Source organism: Falco naumanni, chromosome 1 (genome assembly GCF_017639655.2).
Source record: "Falco naumanni isolate bFalNau1 chromosome 1, bFalNau1.pat, whole genome shotgun sequence".
Lineage (NCBI taxonomy): Eukaryota > Metazoa > Chordata > Aves > Falconiformes > Falconidae > Falco > Falco naumanni.
The window spans coordinates 52,382,560-52,395,210 of record NC_054054.1 but is presented as its reverse complement, the minus strand read 5'-3'; the positions used below and the strand labels follow the sequence as shown (position 1 = coordinate 52,395,210).

Genomic DNA, 12,651 nt, shown 5'->3' with positions numbered 1-12,651 from the left:
CTAACCATTATCATTTGACCTCATCACTTCAAAATCCAGTTTGACGCCCATCTCATGACTATAATCTTCATGACAACTTCCAAATTCAAGCACCCTTTGCCAGTGCCAAGGAGCTGTGACATTGCAAGCTGAGAATTTAGAACCACATTTTGGCATTTCCTGGGAAGAGCCAAAAGTTTTGTTTTAAAAATATTAATTTGTTAAGCTTACTAAATCTGATTCAGATTTTGTTCATTTGCTCATTTATTTTGCTGTATCTGCCCTAGAGTATCTATCATCCTGTTTTCAGTATCACACTCCTGCTTAGAATTTAACTTTTGCTACAGAATGAGTTAAGTCAGTAAGCAGCCTTTATTAAATAGGACATGATGGTGTTTTACTCAACTACTTTTATATTTTTCCAGACTACAGTGTTCATAGCATGTAAGCTATTAGTGGGAAGACTGTTCTCGGCTAGCAGACTTTAGAAGTGGCAAATTGCTAAGTTTTTTTAAATCAAAACCGGAAATTTGATCATTTCAATGCCAGGTTTTTTACTTGTTTCAGTTTATTTTTTAGCTTGAAAAAATTAGCTCTTTTTCTCATTCATTCTAGGCACTTTAAGTCTGTTCGTAGTGGTAGAAATTAAGTATTCTTTACCATTTTATTTAAAGGGAGGTGGAGGAAATACCTGTACATTCTGCCTAACGCACATAGCAGCACAATCTGGGGATATGTCTGTTGACCTCTTTGCTTAAGAAAACGTGGCTAGGCTGCACCTACTTATTCACAGACCTTGCTTAAGCAGCTACATCTCATCCTCAAAGTCAGGTTTGATTGCTTGCCACGCCTGGGCTCTGACTTGGGGGAATTGCCTGAGTCCTTCAGCTTTAATTCCTTTTTGTGGTAATTGCATGTGTCTCTTAGGTGAATTGTTTCCTGGTTTTTCTTTTTTTGACAAATACAGAGCCACGATCAACTGCAGCAAAGAGAAGATAAAAATAAGTAGTTATCTGGCAGGACATTTTCAGAAATGTTGCACTTTAAATAGCCTCCTTAGAAAGCTGGTATGAAAATAGAAGGTGATGTATTTAAAAGTTCATGCTTAACTTTTAAAAATCCCACATAGCCATATCCCTCACCAGGCTTGAAAAATCCAGTGTAAATCCTGCTTTCAAGAGGTTTTATTAGCCTGCTGACTAAGTAGGAACAGGCTATGCATATCCAAGGTGCTTTCCTCCAGAAGTTGCATCAGTTTGTCTGCTGTCCTCGTGCCCTCCCCTGGGCACCTGGGAGGGCAGGTGACCTTCAGTAACTCACAGAAAGCCTGGCCTTTCAAGGACCTTTGCTTGTGTGTCTGACCTTGACTCTGAACCAGTATCTGTGAGCCTATCAGGAGAGAGAAACATTGTTATTCAGGAAAACACCTGAAACTTTGGGTACCTTTAAATCTTGGATATTCATGCAGGAGGGTGTAGTGAAGAAATGCTAGGGGGAAATGGCAGCAAAGCACAGACTATTGTAGTGCTTTATTCTTTCTTCCTTCTAACTCTTTGGTTTCTAACCTTGTATGTAAAATCCTGGCTTCAAGTGTTGCTAAAGGAATGTGTTCCTAGCTCTGGCAAGCCTGTCTGGTGTTGGAGAAGCACCTTTGTGAAGGTGGCAGCTTGTTCTGAACCCAAAAACTATGTGCAGGCAGTCTGGAGCCTGAGTGGAAGTGGCAAGGTGGGTATGGATGGGGCTGGCTTGGTGCCTCCTGCGTGGCCAGAGCTGCTGCTGCTGCTGCTAGGAGCAGAGTGTGAGGAAGTAACCCATCCTTATGTGGGAAAGCTGAGAAGTAACAGAAACCACATACTTTCCTTGAATTTACTCTATTTTTAGTTAGAATTTCCATTCAGAATTGGCTTGCTTTTGCTTCTGCATCCACCCTTTCTTTTCTCTTCTAACCCTCCCCTCCAGCTGTTTGGATAGGAATTCAGTTTTTGAACACTGAGGCTTCTATCCCATGTAGTTAGTGAAATAATGTCACAAAGTATAGAAAAATATTTGTCTTTTTCAATTTTTATCATATATGTTGTCATTATTCTCATATCATTGAGAATGCACATGTCAGTAAAGGATCTTGAGACCTTTGTCCATTGGGCCAAATACACAGAGTTGCAGAGTATCTGTGCTTTCCCACTAAAGACTGTAATTGAAGTTCTTCCTCAGTTTTTTACTGCCGCCCCAGCCCAAGATAAGCAAAACTCTGGGAGTTTAGTTCTAGAGTGGCAGCTGCACAGTCTCTGTAGATGTCTCTAGCAAGCTGGAAGGAGTAAAACAACAAAAGGAGACTGTGGATTTGGGGATTAGAGATGTCAAAGAGTAAATGAGAGATACTGGCTTCATGAGTATAATATAAACAATATATAATATAATATAAATAGGAGAAAGTATAGTAATTTCATGGAACAAAGACACAGATCCGTTTTCCTGTCAGATCTGTCTATCAGTACCTTTTCTGTAGTAGCCATCATTCGGTAACTCAGCATTTACTCTTCCCATCACATTATCCTACCTTCTGGATCATTTCATGGGTACATCAGATATGCTGTGACCAATCTATTAATTGTTCCACCTTTCCTCTAGCACCAGGCTTTTCAGAATACATTAAACATCTAAGCTGAGCTGTATCCCACCTGTGTCCCACTAAGGGCTTCTATTGAGTTAGGGTTTGGGGTTTAACATTTTCCTTCAGCTTTATCATGTACTTCTGTCCTACATCCTGTATCAGTGTGCAGTGCAGGTATAAGGTTTTCTGCTTGTAATGAGTAATTTAATACACATGTGACCTTCTTCTGTGCCAAATACAGGTTTAGGTGATAAGAGGTGAACTCTGAATGAGTTACGAAAGGCTTATGGATATAAGCATTTGTCTTTCCTGTATGTGTACAGTAATAACCAGCTGGAAGGAGATATTATGACTGAAGACTAGCTGGTGAGAAAATAACATTTTGTAATCACCCTGCAGTGTTCCTGTCCAAGATTTCGGGCTTGGTTGTGCTAATCCTGCTGGACACAAGGAGTGCAAAGCCTTGGTCTCTTCCCACAATCCCACTTGTAGGATTTATAAAAAAAAATAAATTTTAGCTTATTCTCTGTGGAAATTCAGTTGGTGGTCCTTGGTGGCTACTGCTAAAGGGATCTGCAGAAATTAAGGAGAGCAAGTTTATTACCAATAAATGTAAATACATTATGTAAAATAAATGCAAGTAAAATATGCACTCATAAGAGTGTTCAGTTCAATTAGAAAAGGTTTAAGGAGGCATGAATCAAAGAAGATAACAAACACTATTTTAGATCATGGACAGCAAAGAAATAAACAGGAATAAGAAAACTGGGGCAATGCTGTGGCTGCACCACCAAGAGATGCAGGTAACTTGTGGCATCTGATTGCCAGGCTTATTCATACTAACCATTAATGATTCATTTTCATCACAGAGAAGATTTAGTTCCATGAAGATTTTAAAAAGAGAAAAACATGATTCCATATTGGAGCTCTACCATTCAGCTGAACAACGATTTCAAATGCAGAGGATCCAGATGCAAAATTTGAATTCTTAACATGACGGGATGATTTATGAGGCACTGAGAAGTTATTTTTTCCTGTCTAATAAATCCATTTGCTTCTGCCTCTGTATAAGCTTGAAAGTCATTATCTGTTCCCATGCCAGAATATTTTTCCCCCATCATCACCCATGCTGTTTGGCTTGTAATTGTCAGATTGCTCAGGAGTTCATGCTTCTAGGATTTAACAGAAAAAGCATCGATGATCTCAAGAGTCCATAGTCACTGTCGGAGGATGCGCTTTCCAGCTTTTCCTATTACAGCCAGGAACTGAAGGGCTAAACTAGATAATTAATTATCCACAGAAATCATTGACTAGGCAAGCTGGCAATCAGCTATGGTGTTAAAAAGCAGCTGCAGACAAGGTTTTTTTCTTTCTTTCTTGTTCCACACATGAATCCATGTTCTTCTTCCACACTATATATGATACATACTGAGCAAGCAACACATAAAAATGGTCCTAGGAATTGCATTCACCCTGAGCCCCCAAAGTAAGGAGCTTAACCAGCCTGCAGTGTAGGACTGGTTTAGTTAACAATGATGGGAATGTACTGGAACAATGTGGAAGTCAGGGCTATATCATTGTCTAGCTCTGTCTTGTTTCAGATACATATCTTTAATGGCAATTGTAAATATGTATATATAGGAAGCTACATCTCCTTCCTCCACTCCCTGAGTGATTTTCCGTGGGGTAACCCCTGCCTTACAACACCTGGGGTGATGTGTGACTGCTCTGGCTCTCCTTGTATTCACTGTTCGTGACCTCAGCACCATGGAAAGGTTGCCTTATTTCTGGAGGTGGAGATATCCCTTTTAGTTTAATTCAGACTTGTTAATAAAAACAAGTCCAAAGTATGGGTTAATTGGATGTTTGGTTTCAGGGGACAGAGCGAGGCAAATCAATAGAGGAGGAAGGGAGATTTCCTCAAAGGCTGGCAGTGGCTTCACTGGTGCCACAATACCAAACCTCTACCTAGTTCAACAAAGTGCAGCTGGCAATATTGTAATTATCAAATGTTTTTGAAAACTAATATTGAAATATAACTGAAAGCTCTTAAATGATCTAATAATCACCAGGCAAGAAATACTTACGTTTCAGTGAAGCACAACTCCTACTAGTTGGTTGGAGCCTTTAAATGAACTTCTTTGTGTCTATCTCTTATTTTTGCAGTGAAGTAAGATTCAAAACATTCAACGATGTCCTGTACTTCATTTTCAGTTAATTCTTACACTAGGTTCTACCATGAAAGTGCATTTTGTGGATTTTTTCCTGCTGTAAGCCTGCATAACCTTAGAAATGGTACAAAAAAATGAAAAGGGTTTTTTTTCCCTTGTTTATTTTCTGTTGTAAATCTCAAAGTTTGTAACTACTGTGATGCAGATCCCCCTGGCTATGGTACGTTTCCCAGGTGTGTACAGGTGCATGGCATTGCAAAAGCATGCCTCGTTTTTTTGTACCTAGAAATTGCGAGGCAATATGCAGCACAACAGCCTCATTTCCAGAAATACCGTGGCAGCGCGGGGCTCAGTTAAGCTGTGCACGTAGCAGGAGCCCTGCTGCCACCTGCTCGCCTCACACCCGTGGTGCCTGAACTCAGTCTGGTGTCTCCCAGCATTGCCCAGATTGCAGATCTGCACGCCTCTGCCAAGAACCTGCTTTTCTATCGATGGGCCACAGGCAGTGTTGGAAGAACTAACTATTCATGCATTTTTATGAATTTCTAAGCACTCTGACTTGCAGTGAATGCCAGCACTTACTGTACTTGGTTAAAAATTGCTCCATACCACCTATTTTTTCTTTCAAACCATTCCTGATGTTGCTTTTCTTCTGAATTTTATTTCTTTTGTAATGACCATCTTCTTTGCTTTCTTTTCACAGGGTGGTTTACAGACCTACTGCTTCCTAGTGTTTGCTGCCATCTGCTTTGCAGGAGCTACCTACCTGTTTTTTGTGCTGCCTGAAACAAAAAATAAGACATTTCATGAGATCAGCCAGGCATTTGCTAAAAGGAATAAAGTAACTTTAGAAATGCAAGAAATGAACCACCATGCGGGGGAGAGGAAATCAAGTGCAGAACAAGAATCAAACTTTACGTCTGCAATGGACAATGGGGAAACCAAAAAGGCAATTGTGTAAACCCGGGATGCTCTTTTGGGGAAAGTGGCAATTGTGTAAACCCAGAATGCTCTTTTCATTCAGTACGTTTATAGCAGTGCTCAACTTGTATTTTTTAATGTGACAGCCTGAACTGCTTCCCCCTTTAATATGTTTTAAGTGAATATGGGTGAATTCATTAGCAGCTAGGGTGATGGTTGAGGAAATGAGAGGTGGGAGTAGCAGCAGCTGATTAAATAAATCAGAGCCCAGGTTTTCTTGGGCACCTGTGAAACAGGTGCTGTGGTGAATGGGGTGGAGAATATAGACTTAGAGAAGTGCCAGTGGGGAGCTGGAGTTGTGAGCAGCAGCTGGCTGAGCACCCCTGTGTGCTCCTGGGATGGTGTGCATGCAGTCACTGGGGAGCAGGGGAAGGTGGCAAGGAAAAGGTAAGAGATCCCAGCAGGGTTCTGCTAAGAATTGATACAAATTAACTTGAAATGGTACCAACTCATATTGCTCCATGTTTCCCACTGTGTCATTCAAGTTGCACATGGTATTTGAAGACCTGAAAAAAAACTCATGACACTCCCCTGACCTCCCATTCCTTTTCCAGATATTTTGACTTTCAGTTTGCTTTGTTTTGAACATCTCCCACCTTCCCACAAATGGAGAGCTCCAGGTCCTGATGCATTTCCTTGTCTGTCTTGCAAGTCCTGATCAATTAGAGAGTTGTCTCTAGTTTCTGGGTTTGCTGGCACTTTGTTGCTATGGTTATATATTTTTTTCTAATTTTATTTTTTAAGAATAGCTATAGAAGCTTTAATATGAAATGAAAACACTAAACCTCATGGTGAAGTGAGAGGACTGATGGTACATGTAGGGTGTAGCATTAAAAAAATAATCAAACACCAAATGTTCCAAGGGTTGGGGGGGGCTTGATTTTTTTATTGCTTTTCTTTGCAAGTTCCTTTTAAAACAAGTCTTAGAATCTGAAGCTCTGGGCCTAGTTTGCATTAATAAGTTTCTAAGCTTTGTAAAACTATCCTCAGGGTCTGTCTAATTTCGTGGTAGAAAGCAGGCTATCAATGGTTAGGTGATCCATTCCCTTCCACATGGGATTTTTTTTTTTTTTTATGAACATCATCTTTCCGGTTTGTAATTTTGATAATAGTTTTTCTTGATCCTTCTAGGTACCTGGATGCTGAGGGGGTAATAAGCACTTTTAAATGAAATAGCTGTTTTATATGAAAAGTCAGTAAGTCTTAGAGCTGCTCTCGGATAGGAGTAAGGCACAAGAAGGAAGTATGTAGGTAGAGCCAGTTGCTTCCACAAGTTATATTTGCTAATCCAGAAGTTTATACGTTTGGAGGATTCTGGGGGAAAAATTGTATATATATTCATATATACACACACATACATGCATATATGAATATATGTATTCCAAGTATAGACATGCAGATTAATATTTATATTCATATGTGTATATATACACACACAATGCAGAATTGTTCTCCAGTATTTGTTTTTTTCAGATTTCCCCAAGTGATAAGCTGTCTGTTTTGTTCTACACTGTAGATTACACTGTAAATGAAAATCAGAGATCCTAATGTTCAGTTATTACTAAATTATGTGTATGGTTTTATACTGTGCGTTATTTATATGTGGCATACCTGCTACACACATTGTAAGCTGACCTATAAGGGCAATTTCACTGCTGGGTAATAGACGAAAATTTGATCTGAGCCTTTATTCCAGAATTTATGCTTTTTTACTGGGATAGAGGTACAGCAGCAAGTAAGAAAATGAAAATATGTATGAGCAAAAGAATTAAGAATGAAAAAATCAGATTTATAATATTGGTGCTACTGTTAAGAAACCAAGTGAATCATGATTATACCAACTGATAATCATAGATGGAAGCTAATCAAATACTACAGAGAAAACTGAAGAGAAATATCTTCTAATAACCACTTGGAAAATTATATATACAGCAAATGAACATGTTGTCTTTCAGTGGTTTTAGTTGCCTATTCCATGTGTTACATGAGGCTTGCTAAGTGAACAGCTATGTAAAAAATGAGTTTGAATGCCACCTCTCCAGACAATTTCAGGAAGAAATTCTTCCTCTTGCCCTGCAGGGCAAGACTGGCAAATTCAGACCCTCTCGTTCAGGTTGAGAATTACCTTATTTTGCAATAACAGCTACTAACTGGTATAATATGATCTGATTTGAGTCAAGGTGGCAAGATTGGAAACCATTATTATTATTTAGCACTTAGTGCTGTTCATTAATGTACATTACAGGCATTACTTGTTGATAATGTTGCCAATGGATAACTTCAATAAAATATCATGTTGGCCTGATAGGGCAGTTGTATTGCACTTCTGCAACAAGATAAAATCATCTTACAGTTGCACTTGGAGCCCAGCTCTGAATGTGTTGGTAAAGAGATGGCTTTATAGAATTTACTATCACAGGTCAGGGGCTTGTACGGCATTAACAATAGAGGCTTGTGTTTTTCTCTTCTGCAACCCCATTTTGCCCATCTCTTGCCCTGCCTGAGATAGCATACACTAGATAGGCACCTTCTGTGCAGCTGCAAAGAAGCTGCTACAAACCGAGTATGCCAGGGACGGTGGTTGCACGTTTCACCAGCAGTTTGCTGCAGCCCTTGGTACATGTCAAAAGCAATTCCAGTCTGCAGTTGTGTATGTGTGTGAATGCTTTGCTCACTGGCCAGCGAAGGTGGCTGCAGTCTCTTCTGCCTTGGGTTGTAGAAGTTTCTAAGCAAACTTCATATGTGCCGGTACTGCACTAACTTTCTCATCTCTGACCCTAACAAAAGTTTTGTGTTGTTCCGTAATGTTTTTTTCTGTTGTTATGCTGCTATAGCTTCTCCAGCAATGAGAGGACAAATTGGAATATATCAGCAATTCATCATTTGTTTTTTCTTGTTGAATGTATCAGATTATCTACAGCCCATGTCTTTGTCAGCGAGTGTTGTGTGGTGCCATGTTCTCTTTTCCTGTGTGTGACACTGGGATGAGGTACTGTGAGATGGTATTTGTACAAATACTGCAAGTGGGTTACGTGTGTGTGATCCACTATGTTCCTGCACACTGCCTGCAAAATAAACCTTGGGAATTAAACTAAAATGATGTAGATTGTGTTCTGGGTAAATCTGAACCTCTACAGCTGTACAAGTTTCATTGTACAATTCCCTGGGGTTTTGTATGTCCAGTACAAGTCCTACGCCTGGATGACCTGAGTCGTTGTGGGCTCTACAGTTGCATGGTTGGGACTTACGGGGAAGAAAATCATCCCTGAAACTGCATATTTTTTTGAGCATAATTTACATTTTACTTCTCAAATCAGATTCCACACTTCATTCGTGTGTTTCTATTGGGATTTAGAAATAAAAATAAAGACATCAGTGTGAGGCAAATGATTAAAACCAGCTTAGTAGTAGTAATTGTGTATAAGAATTGTTGAATCTGGTGGGGCTTTTTATGCAGGAAGTTGTCATTTGCAATGGATGACTTTGAGTTGCTAAAGCTCTACTTTATGATGAGAAATTCAGTCAATGACTGTTGCTGCTACAAAGATATGCAGAATCTGAGATCTGAAATATGTATAAAAAACTTAATTTCATATTTGAGGTTCTGAAGCCAATTTTCACTCCACAAGAATCTGCTTTCTAGTGGGGGAAGATGTGAGTAGTTCAGCCATATGGGACAATTTTCATCTTCAGAGTAAAATGAAAAAAAAAAAAAAAAGGAAAAGCCACACCAAAACCAACTCTGAAATTTGCTTTCTTTCCTTTGACGATTTTTATGTGCTTTTTCATACAAAAATCACTATATACACTATTAGAGCTCCCATCACCTCACACAGCAGGAAGAACATATCTGAGTAAAGCATTCTTAGGAAATACCTGCGGTCTTTTCCTTTCAGCCTGACTCCAGAAAACAAGAGTTCAGATACAGTCTAAAAGTCTGAACTATAAAGACTCAAACTATGAAGCACGTTTGTTAATGCAAATATTCAGGCTGTTAAAAAATTTATGTTTGGGTCCATGCTTAATTCTGTCTGCAAGTTATTTTATCTGGCGGTGAGCCCTGTGAAAAGGTGAATTTCATGGCAAAAGCTTGGTAGTTGGACTCCTAATCAAATAATCACAGCTCAATAAGCAATCATGCATAATCTCAGTCACTACAGCCCTCTTCCTTGCAAGCTAAGCTGCATTAATCTTGTTTTTTTCACGACCTAAGAGAAACACTGACAGTGGGTGGTCAAACTCTTTCTTGAGATGTTCCCGCTAAAGTTGTGCTACAGTCAAATTCTTTTAAACCTAGGATTTAGATTCTTTAAAAGCATAGAAGAAATTGTTTCAGGAGACGTTTATCCAGTGATTAGTGAAGTCAACAGAAATCTCCTCCAGTGACTTCAACCATACACACGTACACAAGAAAAGCATGTTATGCATAAAAGTGTTCTAAGCTTAGGAAACCCAGCACATTTTCATCATCTTTAGGTAGTAAAATGGTGGGTTGCTTTCTCAGTCTGGGAAAATAGTATAATTCTTTTGATGCTGTAAAAGCACTGATTTTATGCTTTTCTGACTTTGGAGGCAGGGAGTTGGTTGGTTGGTGATTTGTTGGGGTTTTTTATTTAGGTGGGAACACTAGTAGTCTGGTTCATACGCCAGAGAAAAGTACCAAGCATGAGTTCTGGAGCTGCTGCTTGTCTTAAGATAATTCCCAAAAGGTAAAAAATAACTCTGTCAGACCTCTGAAACGTGCTACATTAATAGCATGGTCTTGTAAGGGTAGGAGATGAGCTGGCAGTGTGCCCAGGTGGCCAAGAAAGCCAAGAGCATCCTGGCTTGTATCAGAACTCGTGTGGCCAGCAGGACCAGGGCAGCGACCATCTCCCTGTACTTGGCACTGGTGAAGCCGTGTCTCGACTACTGTGTTCAGTTGAAGGCCTCTCACAACAAGAGGGACTTTGAGGTGCTGGAGCGTGTCCAGAGAAGGGCAACGGAGCTGGTGATGGGTCTGGAGCACAATTCTTATGAGAAGCAGCTGAGGGGACTGGGGTTGTTTAGCCTGGAGAAAAGGAGGCTCAGGGAGGACCTTCTCACTCTCCACAACCACCAGAAAGGAGGCGGTAGCAAAGTTGGTCAGTCTGTTCTCCCAAGAAAAAAGAGACAGGACAACAGGAAACGGCCTCAAGTTACACCAGGGGAGGTTTAGATTGGAAATTAGGAAAATCTTCTTCACTGAAAGGGTGGTCAAGCATTGGAACAGGCTGCCCAGGGAGGTGGTGGAATCACTATCCCTGGAGGTATTTACAAGATGCACTTAGGGACATGGTTTAGTGGTGGACTTGGCAGTGCTGGGTTAACAGTTGGACTCAATCTTAAAGGTCTTTTATAACCTAAACAGCGCTATGGTTCTATATTTCTATGAGATACTTTGTCTGCTGCTATGTAAGCTGCCACACAGAGACATTGATTTTTGTTTCATATTCTCATTTCTTTCACTTAAAAATACCAGTCAAGCTAAATGCAATGCTCATGTCTTTACACTTGTTCCACCTTTTGTTTCAGACTTGTTCCTCCCAATTATATAAATAATTTTACAGTTCAGATTTGAAAACAGGAAAGCAATAGTTACTTAGGAAAAGCAAACATGCCCAAGATTACAAAAATTATAAATACAATTTTCCCTAGAGGCTTACATTTTCAAAGATGAGTTCAAGAGTTAATCACTTAAATCCCAGTTTCATATGGTTTCATCCGTTTGAATTAATCTCTACAGAGTATATATATGTGTGTGTATAGAGAGAGAGACTTTTATGCTATCCCATGAAAAATGTTCAGCAGCTTTAATTCTTGTACATAGAAGAAATTGGGCCATTTGGATATTATGTAAAGTTGTGAACTAGACTCTGATGGTGCTCAGATACTTGCATTAACAAACTTTGCTAAAGTTTGCATGATCTTTGGAAAAGTTGTCTAGCAAGGCTGTCTTCTTTGACCAGCCTTAGATTTTTCTTCTTGCACTTTTCTGAACTGCTAGGTGGAGATTACTATGCCAATTTACTTAAATTTTATGTATATAAATTTATTTATATTTATGTGTATGTGTATAATAATAATATACAAAATTCTTATATATAGATAGGATTATAATATATAATTTACTTTCCTTAAAGGGAAAATAGTGAAGTTTTTCTAAACTCTATGGAACTATGGATCCTATGATCCTATGATATTTTGTTAAACAAATGTGAGGTAAATAGCTAACAGAAGAAATTATATATTGTTTTAACACAACAGTGCAGTAAACCAAGGTTAGACAATTTATATTCTGTCACTGACTGGCTGAAGCCTTATCTTCTTAATCGATACACTCACTGAGCTGTGATGGACTGATCATCTGGATACCAAACCGTCAACAAGAGATTTTCATATGGTTCTTGCACAGCAGAGGAATCATCTTGATGCGAAGTTGGGGGAAATCCTCAGGGTAGCTCCAGTTTTAGACATCGATGATAAAATAATTGCCAACATGTAGTAAAAGAACCAATTTCTTTTTAACAAGTAGGCTTAAGAGGAATTTATGAATAGTGCAGTTATCCTTAATGGTAACTTTTGGATTTTCTTTTGAGGCATCAGAAGAAAGATTTGTGTTGAAGACCCTCAAGAAGCAGAATGTATTAGCATAATGCTCAGTCTGGGCTAAGCCAAATATACTCTTCCAATATCTAGTGAAACTCAGATATATTTTATACATCGCAAGCTCCCCAACCTTTTGATGGGGAGGTCTCACTGCCACTCCCTCCCTTTCTTTCCTTCCTCCATCTCATATTCCCCTGCCACAGGTTGTGCTTTGCCTCTCATGCCAGCACACTCTGGGATGAGGTGCACCAGCATGTTATTAGAAATTACATTTTCATTAAC

The 12,651-nt window shown here is 39.4% G+C and overlaps 1 protein-coding gene across 3 annotated transcripts in view; it reads left to right on the top strand.

Annotated features, from left to right (window-relative positions):
- Positions 1-8,839, top strand: part of SLC2A9 (solute carrier family 2 member 9) — a 107,251-nt gene extending 98,412 nt beyond the window's left edge. For 2 of the 3 annotated variants that reach the window (XM_040594041.1, XM_040594022.1), the window contains one exon: positions 5,465-8,839. In XM_040594041.1, coding sequence (XP_040449975.1) covers positions 5,465-5,722 — 258 coding nt within the window. In that variant the 3' untranslated portion in view covers positions 5,723-8,839. The remainder of the gene's footprint in view (positions 1-5,464) is intronic. The other variant, XM_040594031.1, reaches the window with a different exon arrangement.
- The last annotated feature ends 3,812 nt before the right edge of the window (positions 8,840-12,651 follow it).